Source organism: Sciurus carolinensis, chromosome 7 (genome assembly GCF_902686445.1).
Source record: "Sciurus carolinensis chromosome 7, mSciCar1.2, whole genome shotgun sequence".
Lineage (NCBI taxonomy): Eukaryota > Metazoa > Chordata > Mammalia > Rodentia > Sciuridae > Sciurus > Sciurus carolinensis.
This window is the reverse complement of record NC_062219.1, coordinates 77,573,029-77,592,173: the sequence shown is the minus strand read 5'-3', so window position 1 is coordinate 77,592,173 and position 19,145 is coordinate 77,573,029. Positions and strand designations below refer to the sequence as shown.

At 34.0% G+C, this 19,145-nt stretch overlaps 1 protein-coding gene across 2 annotated transcripts in view; it reads left to right on the top strand.

The window, feature by feature from the left end:
* Nucleotides 1–18,866, top strand: part of LOC124988837 (cytochrome b5 reductase 4) — a 101,218-nt gene extending 82,352 nt beyond the window's left edge. For both annotated transcript variants that reach the window (XM_047558620.1, XM_047558618.1), the window contains 5 exons: nucleotides 1,159–1,311; nucleotides 3,572–3,722; nucleotides 4,031–4,117; nucleotides 14,239–14,403; nucleotides 18,273–18,866. In XM_047558620.1, the coding sequence (XP_047414576.1) occupies nucleotides 1,159–1,311; nucleotides 3,572–3,722; nucleotides 4,031–4,117; nucleotides 14,239–14,403; nucleotides 18,273–18,327 (611 nt within the window). In that variant the 3' untranslated portion in view covers nucleotides 18,328–18,866. The remainder of the gene's footprint in view (nucleotides 1–1,158; nucleotides 1,312–3,571; nucleotides 3,723–4,030; nucleotides 4,118–14,238; nucleotides 14,404–18,272) is intronic.
* The last annotated feature ends 279 nt before the right edge of the window (nucleotides 18,867–19,145 follow it).

The window sequence follows — 19,145 nt, the reverse complement described above, 5'->3', positions numbered from 1 at the left end:
GAGGAAAGAGGTGAGGGAGTACAGAACGGTCTTCCAAAAAGATTACTACTAGAAAGTCACTAGCATCTCATAGTAGGAGCTACTTATGCCTATATCACTTATGAGGTTGAATTTATAAAATTCATACCAAGTGAATGATTATAAATGATTTCCTTAAATGCACCACCAGTATAAGAAGCTCTGAAAATGTATTCCTTGCTGTGTGAATTCTTTTCCCCTCATTTTCATCCTAAAATTATCTCACTTTTTAAAAATACCCTTATTGATAGTATTTTCTTGGTCTTTTGAAGCTTCAAAAGATAGAATACTCATGTCACCTAGTTTTTCCAGTAGTCAGTGTACAGACTACTAAATAGGATTTAGTAGATATGGTATATTATGATGGCATAATTAAGTTTTCCTCTTCATCATCATAGTCAGGTTATCATTCAAGAGCTGGTATCATCTCAATGTAGTTATTGCTAACACATTTTAATTTGCATATAAATTAATTTTGTATATGTCAAGGATCCATGTATTAAATTTTGGTCATTCAAATGTGTAATGACTGTTCTTTTTAGAATCTGGCTAGCACGAATTCTTATTTTACTTTTTAAAAAAAAATAATATACTCTTTGAAAGAGTTGAATTAACATTCTTTTATTCACTTACCAAAGTAATATATAATGTTAAATTGTTTTAATCAATTTAAAATATATAAAATAAAAAAGTGAAATTCTTGTCTTTCTCTCCCCCAAATAATGTCACTTCTCACCACTAACTATTGTTAAACATTTGGTGTATAATTAAAATTATTATGTACATACTTATTTAATATCTCCATGGAAAACTTTTAATACCATTTTTGTTGTGACCCATTACAAGGTTTATATGCTAATGGAATAGATGGTTGTCTAAATGTGTTTACATATATCCCTATTACTTTAGACCACACTTAATAAAAACAGATTGTCTATATGTGGGTAAAGCAGTGATTTGTTAAATTATTTCAGCACTTACAGACTTGAGGTATATATAAGTATACTACATATATTTAGAGTATATATTTAGAATTATGTACACATTAGTTTTAAATATATACCAAGAGCATCATAAAATTTGTGTGTTTCATCTTCATTAAAAGCTTTTTAGATTTTAATTTCTGTTTTTTTCCCCTAGGTACAGAAATAGTAAAGCCATATACACCTGTGTTTGATTCCTTACTCTCAGAGTTCAAAGAACCAGTTCTTCCCAACAATAAATACATCTACTTTTTGATTAAAATCTATCCTGCTGGACTCTTTACACCAGAACTTGATCATCTTCAGATTGGTTAGTAATTTTGAATTTTTTAAACTTTATTTGTGCTCCAGATTAGATCAAATACCCTGTAGTTATCTCCATGTGGGAGTCCATTAAATATCTTCAACATGCCTAAAACCACATTCATTTTCTCTTCATCCCATATTCCATGTTCCCTGTCTTCATTATTTGCAGCATCACTGTTCACATTTGACTCAGTCTAGAGACTTGAGTTTTCTCTCTCCCAGAGCAATCAGCCACTAGGTTTTGTTTTAGCTACCTCCCAGTGAATTTTTAATCTTTCCTCCATATCACTTTTGGTACCCTCTAAAAGCAAGCCTTCATCCCTTCTGTCTTGACCTCTGACTGGTCTCTCACACTTGACTCTTAACTGATCTTTCTCTTCTGTGTATTGCATTCTCCAGTTCTTTCTCCATGTTCTCCTGAGAACAGATTTAACCATGTTGCTCTGCAGCTTTGTTACCTACATTGATTACATCTTCTGCAGGACCTACAGAGCCTTTGATGATGTGTCAAGTTTCATCTCTTGCTTTACAGAAATACTTGAAGGTCCACAGGTTTGTCATTCTCATTCACAGATACATGCAGGTGCCTCAACTAGAATGCTCGTCTGTCCTCCCTCCCTTCCTCCCTCCCTCCCCCAGGGGTTCTTTACCACTGAGCTATGTCCCAAGCCCTTTTATTTGACTTTTTATTTTGAGATAAGGTCTTACTAAGTTGCTATATGGTTTAAGTTGCTTTGCTAGCCTCAAACTTGTGGTCCTTCTGCCTCAGTCTCTCAAGTCCCTGGGATTACAGGCATGCACCATCACACTCAGCTTGGAGAGTTAGTCTAGAGCATAGAAAAGGAAAGCCCAGAGAATAAGATGAAGTATTATTCCAGTTTCAGCTGGGAATCTAGACCTGGCCCAAATACTTGTGTGCCTTAGAGAGTTGTATACTTGCCTGGTAGTGATAATTCACCAAGCTTCATTTTGGCTTACATGAACTACTACATAAAATTATTCACATCTTTTTTTAAATCCTCTGTTCACCAAGTTACCTTTATGTGATTAATTGAACCTTTCAAATGTTCTTATACTTGTAACAAGATACCCTGCATGGGAGCTGTAAGTGTTCAGGTTACTGGATACCTATCCTATGTCCAGGATATTAGATACCAGCTGTAAATTAGTTGCAATTTTGGTATATGTACTTTCTTATGAAGTTGATTAGCATTGGCTACCACCTGAATGTGATCAATTTTGTGACATTAAAAAGATTGGACTATGGATAAATGTTACCAAGTTAATATTATCCTGTGAGGCTTCTTTAGTAAATAATCATCTGTCTTTTTACTAAGTTCACTCTGACCTTATGGTCCCTTTCAAACTGTAACAAGGAGGTCCTGTTACTTTCCAAATTAATTCATTAATCATTGCAAGTTCCTTACTATCCTATGGGGGGGTGGGGGTGGGGGAAGGGACCATTGGAGCATTTTAAAATAAACTAGAATATTTTTCATTTTAAAATAAGGGACATCTTTATTTTTCATTTTTAAAGTTACTTTGGAAATTACCAAATGTAGTCCTGATGGCAGTTTTCTTCTGTGAGTGGTACATGGTGGTCCTACAAACTGCACTGTAGAAAATGGGCACTGATTTCTCAATTCTGTTGTTTCCCAGATTGGGAGATAGTGTGCTACAAGTATGTCTGACTACTTTTCTGTCTTGTCTTGTTTTCATATGAATTAAACTCTTGTTTTAATCAATAGATCTTTTCAACATGGTGTTACTAACATAAGAGTTTAGAAAACATTTTTATTTCAGTTTTCTTTGCTATTAATCCTGTCTCTGTAGTTAATCATCAGTATGTAAATGATAAATATCTATTCTTTACTTTTTGTTGTACAAGACAGATATATGTAGACTCTACTTTTGAGGTGCTTATAATTTAAGTTATCAATTTTTTCTTGATCATTTGTGGATAAGTACTTTGCAATAGTTTTTAAACTCTGGACTTCAGATTAGGACATAATGGTGGGAAATAATATAATAAAACATTGTTATTAGTTTTATTCTAATGATATAATCCAGACATACTTGGAGGCCTAATAATCACCTTTAAAAATCCTCATCTACCTTGAAGACTGATATGTAGTCTGCAGATTAAGCATTGATCCTGTTACTCATCAGTGTTCCAAATTCAGTTACGTAGTCATTTCTGTTTCCCTGCTAGGTTTTATTGTTTTGTTTTGTTTTCCTGATTTATTTTATATTTCATTATTTAGGAGATTTTGTTCCTGTAAGCAGTCCTGAGGGCAACTTTAAAATATCTAAACTTCAAGAAGTAGAAGATCTCTTTTTATTGGCAGCTGGAACAGGCTTCACACCAATGGTTAAAATACTGAATTGTGCTTTGATTAACACACCCAGTCTCAGGTATGTAATTTTATCTCTATATACTATTGTTTGAGAGGCTGTTTTATTATTATAAGGTATTCTATAATGATTATTCACTGGACCTTAGAAGTCTTGCTCTCATTCCCTCATTTATCATTTCTTATTTAGACTCTTCTAATCCTATCTTCTTGATTCTTTTATCTCATTTCAGTTTTTTATGTTTTTGGTTAGCCATTTGGTACTAAAAGGATTGCACCCTAGTTCACTCTACAGTGAACTAGACTTTCTGCTTGTGCATATTTCAAATGTAATTAGTTGCATTTAATGAGTTTTGTTTTTCTTTTAAGGAAGGTGAAGTTGATGTTCTTCAATAAGACAGAGGATGATATAATTTGGAGAAGCCAATTAGAGAAATTAGCATTTGAAGATAAAAGGTATTACACTGATTTTAATTCTGTTAATACCTATATAGTACATGTAGGCCTTATATCCTTTGAAACTTTGAATTGACCAGAAAGCTTCTTCAAAGAAAAAGTAAACTAATTAGTAATTCTATAAATATAAATAATGGTAATTCTCCCTACTTACCCCCAAAGAAATACTGTCTGATAAGATCTAGATAAAGGCCAAAGGAGTGTAGCTCAGTGGTAGAGTGTTTGCCTAGCATGTGCTAGGCCCTGGATTCAATTCCCGGCACCATAAATTGTGTGTGTGTATTCAACAAGAAGTATATATACACCATGCTAAATTGGATTTCATTGAAAATGTTCCAGTGGAGTAGTCAATTTGTTAATTGAGGATTAAGACAGTTTAAATGAGCCCATATAGCACATCTTCCCTCAAAAGATGTGAAATAGTAGGAAATTCAGAACAAATTTTTTACAAGAAGAGTGCATTGAACAAACCGTCAGACTGTCTGAAGCACTTCTGTAATCAATAAGAGCTATTTCTGAGAATTTCAGGACTCTATAAGTTGCACAAAATATCTAAATATTTATGTTTATAGTTCTCTGAAGTAGGTAAAATTCTACACCTTTAAAAAGTTAGAGTAAAAGCCCTTAGATTCTATATGTGTCCCAGGGTCTTCAGGTTCTTTTGAATATATTCTGAATATCCATAATAAGGCAATACAATGGTCTTCTCTGGCTTTTCTCTGTTATCTCCCATCATCATCCCAGGTGTCTTTTAATTGGTGGCTTTTACAAATTAAAACTGCTAAACTTACTTATCCTTGGATAGTTATTGTTCTTTAGAATGTCTGTATAAGAATATTTATTATATTTAGATAATTATAACAATTTAGAGAATGATTTTAAGAAATACAAATTTGGGGTTTTCATGCTTCTTTTATTTAGAAGTGTTTATCAAGAAGCTTAAAGATATAAATTCAGTTTTCCATTCTACTTAACTTAAACTTTATTGCTTAAGACTTTAGAAATTGCTTAGTTCTAAAGGCCTGTCTCTTTACCTTCAGAATAAAATAATAGTATTTTTTCCTGCTCATTTCACTAAACTGTTGTGAGTTTTGGAAAAGATAATGTAAATGCTTTGGAAACTGTGAAGCCCTTCCCTAGATATTTGGATTATGGTTATGGAGGCTTTCTGTAAGCATGTGTGTGGTTCCTTAGGTGTTAGTACTCCTGTTTTCTCAAACATTTAAAAGAATTTAAACAGACATAGGTAGGCTTTTAGCTTAGTTTTTTAAGAAAAGGTATTTTTGGTGGATTTTTGATGGACGTGTTCTTTGAGATAGGTCCCTTAAAGAAAAAATGTTTTAAATTTCTAAAGAAAATGTTTCATTATTTTAATGAATAAGCAACATTGTACTTTTAGTCTAATAATAAGACTTAAAACTCGATTTACAAATTAACTAGTAAAAAATGAATATGTTGACAGTCTCTAAAGTGTCTATTAACAAAGTCACCTGTTTTGTTTTGTCTACATAATTTGGGTTCGTGAAATTGCATAGGTTGGAATATTGAGGATGAGGAAAGGCCCTGTTTTTTCACTTCCAAAAGCCTGACTCTAACAACACTCACTAGTGAATGACACTCTTTAGCTTACTGAGAGAAGTTACAGTGTTCAGACTTCTGACCTGCCTTTATCCTCTTTTTTCTCTTTCTCTTTCTCCTCCTCTTGCTTTCTGGCTCACTCACATGTGTATATTCATATTCTCTCTCTCTCTCTCTCTCTCCCCCCTCCATGACATTTTTCTGGAGGCTAAGCTCCCATTACTTGAGGCACTTGGTTGGAAACTGACTCAGGGCCATGGACTCGTGTTCTTTTTTTTTTTTTTTTTTTTAATTAATTTATTTTTTAATTTATTTGTATTGTAAACAAATGGGATATACTTTGTTTCTCTGTACATGAAGTAGAGGCATACCATTTGTGTAATCATACATTTAACTAGGGTAATAGTTTTTGATTCATTCTGTTGATTTTTTTTCCTCCTCCCCCACCCTCCCACCTCTCTTTTCCCTCTATACAGTCCCTCCTTCTTCCATTCTTGCCCCCCTCCCACCCCCCATTATGTGTCATCATCTGCTTATCAGCGAGATCATTCTTCCTTTGGTTTTTTTGAGATTGGCTTATCTCGCTTAGCATGATATTCTCCAATTTCATCCATTTGCCTGCAAATGCCATAATTTTATTATTCTTTATGGCTGAGTAATATTCCATTGTGTGTGTGTATATACACACACACACACATATATATATATATTACAGTTTCTTTATCCATTCATCAATTGAGGGGCATCTAGGTTGGTTCCACAATCTGGCTATTGTGAATTGAGCAGCTGTGAACATTGATGTGGCTGATTTTTTCTGTAGTATGCTGATTTTAAGTCCTTTGGGTATAGGCCAAGGAGTGGGATAGCTGCGTCAAATGGTGTTTCCATTCCAAGTTTTCTAAGGAATCTCCACACTGCTTTCCAGAGTGGCTGAACTAATTTGCAGGCCCACCAGCAAGGTATGAGTGTACCTTTTTCCCTACATCCTCACCAACACCTATTGTTGCTTGTATTCTTGATAATCGCCATTCTAATTGGGGTGAGATGGAATCTTAGGGTAGTTTTGATTTGCATTTCTCTTATTACTAGAGATGTTGAACATTTTTTCATATATCTGGTGATTGCTTGTAGATCTTCTTCTGTGAAGTGTCTGTTCATTTCCTTAGCCCATTTGTTGACTGGATTATTTGTATTCCTGGTGTAGAATTTTTTGAGTTCTTTATAGATTCTGGAGATTAGCGCTCTATCTGAAGTATGAGTGGCAAAGATTTTCTCTCACTCTGTAGGCTCTTTCTTTGCATTGCTGATAGTTTCCTTTGCTAAGAGAAAACCATGTAGTTTGAATCTATTCCAGTTATTGATTCTTGCTTTTATTTCTTGTGCAATGTGAGTCCTGTTAAGGAAGTCTGATTCTAAACCATCTTGTTCTTTTTTGACTAAGGTCAGGTTAAGCCCTTACTAGGAAACAAAAAGGCCTTGCCTGTGTAGATGGCTTGGGAATAGTTATCAAGAATTTTACTATAATCTGAGGTTTTATGTAGAAATAGGAGAATCCTAGCCTTAAAAGTTTATTGATTGATTTTGATAGTATTTGTTCAGTCAAAAACATAATTGCTTGTCCTATACCTAAAAGAAAAGTAAAAGTTCGGATTCAGTATCAGATGGTTTTAATTAGTCACATCTGTATTTTAGTTAGCTTTTAAGGCTGCTAATTTTAAAATATATTTTAAATCATCCTTTCCCACATCTTGACTCCCCTGTATCACTTATAGTTTTTGATAATAAAGTTTCTGATGACAAAATGTATTACTAGAATACGTTTCCCTGATTCAATTATTATTGAATTGTAAATAATTTTTTAAATGCTCTGAAATTCTATGGTTAAAAAAAATTGAGATACTCTCTAGAATTAGGTCTCATCTTTCTACCAAGTCTTTTGTGAAACAAGGAAGGATAGGAAGGGTAGATACTGAAGCTGATATATGATCTAATATTTTCATTGGTCCTCAGAGTTTATCAGATGATATTATTACAAATAAAATTCTTTGAAATATCATTATGAAATTGAAATCGTTAACTTTGTGATTTGGGCAAGTAACTTGTTTGACTGGGCCTCACTTTTTCTATCTGTGCAACAGACACATTAATACCTACATCATAGGGAATGGGAAACCATGTTTTAGCATGTGCAGATGCCTGGTCTATAATTAGCATGTTTTTAACAGTTGCATTTATTCCTTCCTGAAATACGTGTGAGCATCTACAGTGTGCTTATCTATACATAAGAGTAAAACAGTAATAAGATATTGTGTTGACTGTTTTCTAATGCAGGGCAAGGATTTTGTCTTTTCATTTTCCCTTATTGCTGCATTCTTTAAAATTGGGAAAAACAGGAACTTCAGAGTCATTTTTAGGATATTTGTATTTCAATCCAATTTTCATGTCATTAAGTATGAAATCTGAAAAGAAAAACAGCTTACCTGAATTTTATCCAAGTATGTTATTATACTTGATTGCTAACACCAAAAGTTAAAATTCAGTTCATAGCATTCCAAGTCTGGAAAAATCTTAAATGTTTATTTTTCTTAAGAAAAATGAAAAGAATAAAAAAGAGTAGGCAGATATATGCAGTAACAGATCTAGTTAATTACTATGTGAAAAATCCAAATTAAATTTCACTTATTTTTTAAGTTAATGTCACAGTGACTATTCTTATTATAACTACATTTTCTACTTAATGTATTCTATGTATAAAATATTTTCTGTCTTAGTGGTTCTCAACCTAGAGCAACCACAACGTGCCTCAGGGATATTTATGTTCAGAGATTATTTTGATTATCATAGTTGGAGGGGGAAGTGCTACTGACATCTACTTGGTAGAAGCCAGGAGTGCTGCTAAACTTCCTACAATGCACAGAACAGCCCCCCAAAACAGAATATGTAACTCAAAATGCTTATATTGTTGGTTGGGAAACCTGCAATATAACATGATTTTTAATAATAGTATTGTATTCAATCAAGTGAACACATCATAATTTAACTAAGCCCCTACTATTTTATATAGTGACTAAAAGTTATTCTGTACTTTCTTTAACTATTCAGGATAAAAAAAAATTCATCAGAAAAATCAATAGATCAAAGTATTCTAAGGCTGTTGATACATTTTAACAAATAGTCTCTGAAAAGTAAAGTATTTAAAACAGAATATTGTACCCAACACACTTAATAGTGTTATTTTTCTTTAGAGAAGGTAGAGAGCTCAGGGGTTGAGGAATAGGGGAAGGAGAAAAGAGAAAGGAAAGAATTACAAACAGCAAGGAAATGGGTCACAAAGGACCAAGGTTCATTTACCAGTTATGTGCAACAAAAGATCATTCACTTTACTTTAAGCATTTCTGTTTCCAAAATGTGCTTGACATCAGGAAAATATACAAAATAAGACTACTCTAGTGGTGGAGAAGTTCTGACGTGCATCAGTAACTGTAAATTCTCTGCCTTAAGAGGAATAGGTAACCTCATGGAAGTAGGGAGAAGGAGTAATTACACTTCATGAGAATGAGGAAATCAGTGCTTCATGCAAGAAGAGACTTTTGAGCTGGGCTTTGGGAAAACAATTACCATTTATGTGAACAGGAAAGGAAAATATGAGTAGTAACAATAAAGACATAAGGGTCAGAATCCTCACGTGTTTTAGTGACAGAATGGAGTTTTATTCCTAGTATTTTTCTTTAGCTAGAAAAACAGGAAAAATGGAGCCTCAAGTATTCTGAAATGGTAATCTGTTGGCAATGAGGAACCACTGAAGCTTTTTAAGCAAAGTTACAAATTTGAATCTGGGTTTTTAGGAATACTAATATGGCAGTGGTATGTCAGATTAAGGCTAAGAGTTGTGTTTTAGACAAGAGATATAAGGACCTGATTTGTTACTTAACTCACACTTTCCAAAGAAGACTAAGTATATTTATGCTGGCCTCTTTTTTTTTTTTTTTTTTTTTATGTTTTTTTTTTTTTTATTTATTTTTTTTTACGTTTACATAGGGTAATGAGTTAAGTAACAGAGATTAAAACAGATAGGAAATTTAGAACTAGCACTTGGGAACCCTAATGGCAAAGAACTGCATGTCTTTTTTTTTTTTTTTTTTTTTTTTAGTTGGCAATAAGCCTTGATTTTATTTATTTATTTGTGGCCCTGAGAATCGAACCCAGTGCCTTGCACATGCTAGGCAAGCACTCTGCCACTGAGCCACAACCCCAGCCCAGAACTGCATGTTTTTAATCTGGAAGTTTTATTTGAGTAACTGGGCTTAACAGTGCCTCTTTTTTGTAAAGAGTGACCATATTCTAATTTTTCTACTGATTGTGTTGTGAAAGAGTTAATAATGAACATAAACTCTGAAGTAAATTTAGCTTTTTGATAAAGCTAAATTGTAGATTATATACTTCACTTGTTTCTTCCATTTTCTTTAGTTTTACTTGTATCTCAGGTGTTGGTCTTTTCATTGGTCTTTGACATTCTTCAAGTAAAACTGTTCGCAAAAATGCAAGCAACTAAAATTTTTAAGTCTTCTCTCTTTTGACTTATTATAAAATCTAGAACTGGAAAGAGAGTTCTTTGTTTCTTTACAAATTCATTGTCTCTTTATAAATTGTAATTTGAATAATACTCCTGCCCCTTTCACTTTGGATAATATGTCTGCCCCATTTACATATAAGCAGTGCTGATTCCATTCTTCCTTTTAGAGTATGGTATATCTGTTATTGCCTTGATTATCTATGGAGATAAATTTTTCTCAAGGTTGAATATTAACAAAGAAATCCACTGGTCAATTTTCAAAATTTACAGCTTTAGTGTTTTGAAAATTGTGCTCTTCTCACAACATTTTCTGAAAGTTATCTCCCATTTTCTCCAGGTGATTTCTAAAATATTACTTTGTCATGACTTCCTTTGTCAGTTGATGTAAAATAAAGTTCCTCTCTCTCTTTAAAAAAAAAAAAAAAAAAAAAAAAAAAAAAAAAAAAAAAAGGACCTGATTTGGAGTTTTGGCAGTTGAAATAGGAGACATGTGAGAAATACAAAGGAGGGGGTAGATTTTCAAAGCTGATTGGCTGGAGTGGTTAGATATGCAGGCTCTGCTTTTGATTTTCAGTGAATGAGTACATTTATATTTCAAGTCTTTTCATCTCAGATCACCATCAGTCTAATTTAAAATAAAAATTTTTAGCAAGCTTACTTGCTTTCATTGACATTTTAGACAACATAGGCATTCATCAGAAGCAATAAGCAAGCATGTTCTTTCTCTCTCTCCACACAACGTTTTGCATTTCATAGGTAATCTGAATTTATTTCAAGAATCTTGGTCCTCTCTGGCTCCTTTGAAATCATAGGGCAAACAGGAGTTTCAGAATGTTTACTCATGTGCCCTCTCATGCCTCTAGCAACTCAGTACTGTGATTGTTTCAGACAGCAGGTTAGCCTTCATTCAGAAAAAAATCCAGGACAGTGGATTCCACAGGCACTATCTGTGTCTTGATATGTTATAAGAAATCCTTTATTAAAGACTCCTTGATCTTAAATTGGAATTGTTCATGCTCTGTTTGAGCAATTTTGCCTTCCTGCAAAGAAGAAGATAAGCAGGATAGCAGCCTCTGGTAATCCTTAAATCATATCCATGCTGCCTGTTCACTTTTTCCATTATGTGCCTAAAATTTTTTGCTATGTGAATAAATAGAAAATGCACAAGAAGTTTATTTTGTTTATGTGTTTATATAAGTATCTCTGTTATTTATCACCATCTAGTAGATGTCTGCAAAAAATATACCTCTAATTAGGCTTTTTTTTTTGGCAAGCATTACAGTAAAGGAAAATTATGAATAGGTACTTATTGCAGATTACAGGGACTTTACCATTCATTTATGTATTTTAGCAATTTCTTTCAATGATAGGTCTTTTGGAAATGGGGCCAGAGGAGAACATCTATTATCTTTTTTTAATTAAACAGGGCACTTTCCATCTTTTACCCAAATGTCTAGAATTTGAAGACAGTGGTTCTTCAGCTGCTATTGGTTTCCCTTTGATAATCTGTTGAAATATTATGAACTTCTTTCCCAGAAAAATATACTTATTAAATCATGTACATTTGTATATATAATTTCATAGATGATAGCACATGGCCTTGTTTTTCCAAGTACAGATTTTATTTTTAGCTAGTATTTTGTAAATCAGTTTCTTCATTCACTTGATGAATATTTTTTGTACACTTATATTGAGCTAGACCTGTGTGCAGTATTGAATAAGGCAGACAGGGACTCTACCCTTATGGAGCAGTAAGCAAATATACTTTCTGAAATTATGTGCCACTATCTTTATTTTAAGTTCCAGGAAGGAAAATATAGACTAGTGAAAGAAATTATAGGTTGAGTATCATGTACCCAAAATGCTTGAACCAGAAGTATTTCAGATTATGGAGTTTTTCAGATTTGGGAATATTTGCAATGATTAACTGGTTGAATATCTCTAATCTGAAATCTGAAATGCTCTAAAATCTGAAACTTTTGAGGATCATGTTGGAGTTCAAAAAGTTTTGGACTTTGGAGCACTTGGGGTTTTGGGTTTTCAGATTGGAGATGTCCATCCTATATTTGGTGAAGCTGTTCTGTGTAAGGTAGATTTGAATCTTTGCTAATGCTAAACGGGGAACCTTGAAGGTAAGAACTAAAATATAATTCTGTAGGTGTTGAGAGTATTAAAAATAAAAAAAAGCACAGATTGTTAGGATTGTAAGAGATTATGTAGATTCCCCATCTACATCTGCATCTTGTTGTACAAATGGGCCCATATGACCAAGAGGCTGGGGTCTGTGCACAGAGCTGTATTGTTTCTCTATCCCCCAGCCAGGACTCTTATTTTGGCAGGGGGACAGTAGTAAGTGGAGATTAAATCAGGGGCACTTGACCGCTGAGCCACATCCCCAGCCCTATTTTGTATTTTATTTAGAGAAAGGGTCTCACTGAGTTGTTTAGCTCCTGTGCTGACGCTCACTTTGAACTCTTGATTCTCCTGTCTCAGTGTCCCAAGCCACTGGAATTATAGGTGTGAGCCACCACACCAGGCCCAGCTGGCACTCTTATTTCGTCTGCTGCTTGGCCAGGATGATCGATCCTGGAAACCCTAACCCAACTGAGGCATAGTGATGTGAAGGCAGCTATGCCAGCCATGTTTTGTTTCTCTTCTCATGTTCGGTTCCCTTGTTCCCTCACACATGAAGCTGTTCGCTTCAACTTTTTTTCTTTTAAGTTTATATTAACGTATAACCAATTCCTACTATTCTTCAGAAAATATTTCAGTACTAACTAGAATATGTAGAAATGCATTTTATTTGATACTATTAAAAATAGTAAACACAGTAAACTGTGTTTACTAAAATGGAACAAACATAACATGTACAACATAAACTTTTGAATTTACTATAACTTTTAACTGTATAGTAAATAAACCGTTTATTTAAAGCCTGTGGGAAGATATGGTCAGAAATTACATTGTGAGACTTGGTTTGATGTTCTTTTGAAATTACATTGTGAGACTTGGTTTGATGTTCTTTCCCATTTTAATTCTGTACCCTTTCTTTTGCTTTCATCTGTTTGATCCATAGCATTTAAGTGCTCCTGTGTGTTGGCTACTAGGGATACAGTGATAGACAAAGCAGGCACAGTTCCTGCTCTTGTGAAGTTTATGACCTAACAGAGAAGGTAGACAATTAAAATAGATGAGTGAGCTTATATTTACAACCTGAAGTAAGGGCTATGAAGAAAAGAAAAATATTTTCACAGCTTGTAATAATATAAGACCCTAGACTGGTGGGGCCACAGCACTTCCCTATGGGCATGATATCTGAACTAAGAACAGAAGAATGTAGAAGTATTACAGGGAGAAGGCTGAGAACAGGCCATATGGTGGCAATGAAGATGGAGAGAAGTAGGCAGAGGGTTAGGAGTGAGGACTTGGTGATGAATTGGGTGTAGAGGGTGAGGCAAAGAGTGATTACCAGAATAAAATGTAGGTTTCTGGCTAGTGCAACCATGTGAACTGGTGCCTTTCCCGGAATTATATCAGGTGTGCAGCAGGGAGACAGCAACAGTAAAAAGTAAAATGGGATTCTTAGTCTACAAGTCATCAAAGAGGTTTGAGCCAGAGATTAAAATACACATGTCACTGGAAATTGTTCTGTACTGTGATTTATGCCAGCAGATTATTAATAGAAGTATGGGGTTCTCTGAGATCCCTTGGAGTTCTCTTTCTAATGAGTTCATTAAAAAATGCCAACTTACTTTCCTTGTCTTTAGGAAAGCTAATCCTTACTAAATATAGATTTATCTGTATGTTTGGTTAGATCTTTACTTATAGTCTGTTCCACTGGTTTTCTAGCAAGTATATATCACTCTTGATATATTTAGTTGTTCTTTAGAGGAGGTATTTTATTGAACTTGAAACATGCTAATAATATGTTTAAAATAATAGACTTTTTAAAACTACTTCTTTCCCCTAGATTTGATGTTGAGTTTGTTCTCTCAGCCCCTTCTTCTGAATGGAATGGCAAACAGGGACACATTTCACCAGCTCTTCTTTCTGAATTTTTGAAAAGAAGTTCAGAAAAATCCAAAGTCCTCCTTTGCATCTGTGGACCAATGCCATTTACAGAACAAGGAATAAGGTGAGTAGCAGCATGGTGGGGAAACCCTGAAATGAAGATCCTGTCTGAAAAGCAGTTAGCTGATCTCTCATTCATTCTGCTCATTTGTACCTACACTTTGCTAATCTGTTGTTATGGCTTAGGAAAACAGCAAAATTTGAAGGGTTGAAGGCCAGGATCATGTGTAGTGTTAAATATGAACACAGACATAAGACACAGCTGGCACTCGGTGATCCCTGCCAGTGGCTGGCAGTACGCTGCACTTCCACCAAAGCTTTATAATATGAATGGTAATTATTAAGTATTTTGTCTCATTGTAGCTTTCAATCTTCATTCTTACAACTGGGTAAAAACTAGTAATAAAAAGAGTGATTGAAAACTAGGCATTTAGACATAGAGAAATTAGAACATAGAAAAGGCAAGACTAGTTAGTTGAAACCCAGATAATAAATAATCAATGGTAGTACCATTTTATTTGAAATTCACCTTGATATGATTTATTTCTAAAATGACACCATAAAATATTTGGTTGAATACAGCCAGTATTCAGTTTCTAGATGATTTTGAAATATGGCTGCCTTAAATGTCCTGTTTTTCCTTGTTCAGTACATGACTCTGAACCTGACATTTTCTAGATAATTTATTTTTATCTTGTGGTTTTATTTTTATTTTAATTATAAAAAAGATTGATCCTAGTCAATAAGTTATTTAATTTTTTAGGAAAAAAGCTGGAGCTACATTGTTTTACTTTATTGACACTGTTATTTTAGAAGTATCTCAGTGAGTACAGATTGCAGTATAATAATACTTTTAAATGATTGGAATCATAAACCCTTCAACATTGAAAGACTAGCTGAGAAGGAATCTCTTTTACAGCCATCCTGGTAGAAGTAGATTGTCTCCCTCCATGAATGATGGACTGTTTGAGGGCTGATACCATGTCTCCTTCATTGTGGTTTCTGATAAGATAAAAGGTAGCATTTTCCTTGCATACTGGAGCCTCAGTGTATATGCATTAAATAAAGGATGGTCATGATCTTAGTAGTTTTGCATTTTAAAAGTCTACTGTAATCTGTATAGTTCTCTTTACTCAGTTTTGCCTCAGAGCTAATCTTTCAGTACTATACTAGCTGGTGTACCCAGAAAGCCCAGGAGAGTCATTAATCATTACAGATGGATCCCCCTGATATTATTCACCCTCGATCATGCTGCATAGAGTTGCCTTTTGAGATATAACTTGATTCAGATCAGTACTTGCAATTCATAACATCTAGCCTTGCAATTCTTAGTTTATGATTCATTTCTTTGATTTCCTTGTCCTCACCATCTTAATGGATGTCATGTGTCTTTTTTCATTGATAATTACATGAGTCTTTTATTATATCATAGTTTTTGTTCTGTAAAATGACTATTCTTTGACATACCGTTCCTAATACCTTGAAAGTTAATCTCATTTCTGCCACACAAGTTATAAGAAGTTGACCCTCCATGAATTCCACCTCCATAGATTTAATCAATCATGAATCAAAAATATTTGAAAAACATTGCATCTGTATTAGATATGTATGAACTTTTTTGGTCATTATTCCCTAAATAATTTAACAACTATTTACATAACAGTTATATTGTTGTAGATACTATAAGTAATTTAGAGATTATTTAAATTTAATATGTGAGGATGTACTACATTGGATGCAAATATTTTGCCATTTCATATAGAGGACTTGAGCATCCATAAATTTTGGCATCCACATGGTGCCTAGAACCAGTCTCCTCCTGTACCAGGGGGCAACTATATGAACATCCCAAACATATTCTGCATATTTTGTGAATATTTGTTAATTTTTTTGATATGATAACAGAGAAAGACTTAGAGTCCTATTTTTTTTTAAATGGAGACAAATAGCTCCTAACTACTTGGCCAATAATGATTCTTTGATCTACCAACTACCCACTTTATTACAGAGACAAATAAAGCAATCTTGACTTTGAAGACCCACACTGTCTGGTGGTAGAAACAAACATATATAACAAAATATGACTCAGAATATCATAAGTACTCTTACTAGAGATAAAACCAATTATAGAAATTCAAAGAGAGAGAAGCTACCTTTACCTAGGGGTATGTGTACTCAGGAGACAGGCACAGCATGGTTAGAAAAGACCTATGCTTTGAATGATGACTAAAATGTTCCCAATCAGAAGAAATATAGGGTGGTACTACAAGCAGAGAAAGGAGTGGGGCAGATGCATTAAGGGTACAGTTTTGGCTAGAGTGAAATCCCATAGCTGGGAGGGGACAGGATGCATGGCTAAAAAGCTAGGATGACTCAGATAGGGAGAGGCTTACTGCTGCTTCAGGACTTCTATGTTGTACTGGCCCTTCATGTGAATATGTTTGTGCTCTGGAAGCTGCCAGTGGGGTTTTAATTCCAGTCTTACCACTTACAGTCATTTTGCAATCATTTGCTGGGTGTCCTTAGGCCAGCTACTTACCCTTTCTAAGCTTCAGTGCACTTGCCTATAAACAGGAATGAATAATGATACTTAATGTGAAGTGCATAGTACTGTAACTAACTGCATATAGTACTGTAAGTACTAAACAAATGACTTATTTTCAGCAGCATTTGAAACAGTCATTTCTAAGTCTCCATTTTTACTGTTTTCCAAGTCGAATTATATTTTAGCAGTATGTCTTCTTTTCCTACTTAGTGAGAGAGAATGAAAATGGAATTTCAGGGGAATCAACTTTGAAAACTGGTGCATAAAGGGAAAAAGCAAGCATTTATTCTGCTTTTCCTACATAAGCCATCCTACTGAATAGCCACATAATAATTTAGAAGTCTGTCTTTATAGAGTTCCTCAGTCAACAAATAAAGAAAGAATGATAGATGTAAAATGTTGCCAGTTTGGCACTTAATGAACTAATGGATCTCTACATGGATCATCCATGATTGCCAGCATCCAGTAAGGAGAGGTATTATATATTGTGTGCCTCTGACTGGAAAACACTACCTATAAAAACCTTGCCACAAAGAATTAAACCTGCTGACCACAGTGGTGTGTGCTGTAATGCCAGCCACTTGGGAAGTTGAGGCAGGAGGATCGCCAGTTCAAAGCCAGCCTCAGCAACATGGCAAAGCCCTAAGCAACTAAATGAGACTCTGTCTCAAAAAACAAACAAATAAACAAACAAAAAATGGTTAGGGATGTGACTCAGTGGTAAAGCGCCCCTGGGTTCAATCCTTAGTACCAAAGAAAAACCTGTATCTGATCAGGCTTCTAGATTCAGTTATTAAATTGGTGGGGAATAAAAGACTATAGGATACATGTGACTCCATATGAAATGGATGCAGCAAAATGAGGACTGTGGGAGACTCAAGAAATAAAATCCTGATTTTTTTTCAACACACAGATTGTAGGATATGGTGGGCACTTGGCGGGTGTAAGGAGATCTTATATATCAAAATATAACTAAAATACTCATCAGCCAATTGCAGTGAATAAATTGTGATTGAATCTTCACTCAAACAATTTTAGAAACCATAGCATTTATGAAAAAAAATTGAAAATTTGAACACTAACTAGATATTTAATGAAACTTAGGAATCATCATATACTTTTAGAAATGATAATTTGTGTTTTAAAAAAAATACATAAGAGGACTGAGGTTGTAGCTCAGTAGTAGAGGAATTGCCTTTCACATGTGAGGAACTGGGTTTGATCCTCATCACCACATAAAAATAAATAAACAGAATAAAGATATTGTGTCCATCTATAACTAAAAAATATGTTTTAAAAGTACATGAGAAAATGAAAGATACTATGATATAATGATAACATTTATTTTTAAACATTCTAAGAAAGGTGTTTTTTTGTTTGTTTTTCAGGTTGCTGCATGACCTTAACTTTTCCAAAGATGAGATACATAGTTTTACAGCATAATGAAGAGTTGTGATTGTATTTTATTCAATTAGTTTATCTAAATTTGTGATTACTTAGAATTTTTTAAGAGAACATTTTTTGTATGTACTAAAAAATTAACTAGAATCCAGGCTTCGGTTCTTAAATTAAATCAACTGTTCCTTCAGTATAGGTAACTTCTTGGCTTTATTTTATACCATAACTTATTTTACTATTAATACTTGACCTAGAAAGTCAATCATGGCAACAGTAGAATTCCTTATGAATTACAGATTTCCTTACCATTGAAACTGTATCACTGTTCTACAATAAGCACTTGTGTTTTATGACATGGTAAAGTAAATGATCACTTTGATCACATTTCTATGCTGTAAAATGTCTTCTTAGCAATACAGATTAAATTTTACATTGCACTGTTAACTCAGGAAATGATCATTTTTGTCTTTGTTATTAATATTAAAACATGGAATGCTGTAACAATTAAGTGATCCTAACAATTTTGTGTTTGTATATGGCATTGATGCACAGTAAAATAAAATTATAAAAGTATTTTTTAATCCTTGTGGTAAAATCATGGTTGAATGAAACAATACTGGGCTTGTATCTTAAATGGAATTCTAAAAGGTTCCAATAAAGATACCGGGGACACTCACCTCTGTGGGATTAGCTGTGTTAGAGAGCTTAAGAGAACTTTGACAGCTATTTTCATTCTAAGGCAAGACCAAAGGCATCAGAAAAGAGTGACCATGTAGCATCTAGTCCACGGCCTAAAATCATCACTAGGTGCTTTGGAATGAGTTAAATTTTTAATTCTAAACCAGCTGGAAAGGAGGAATATT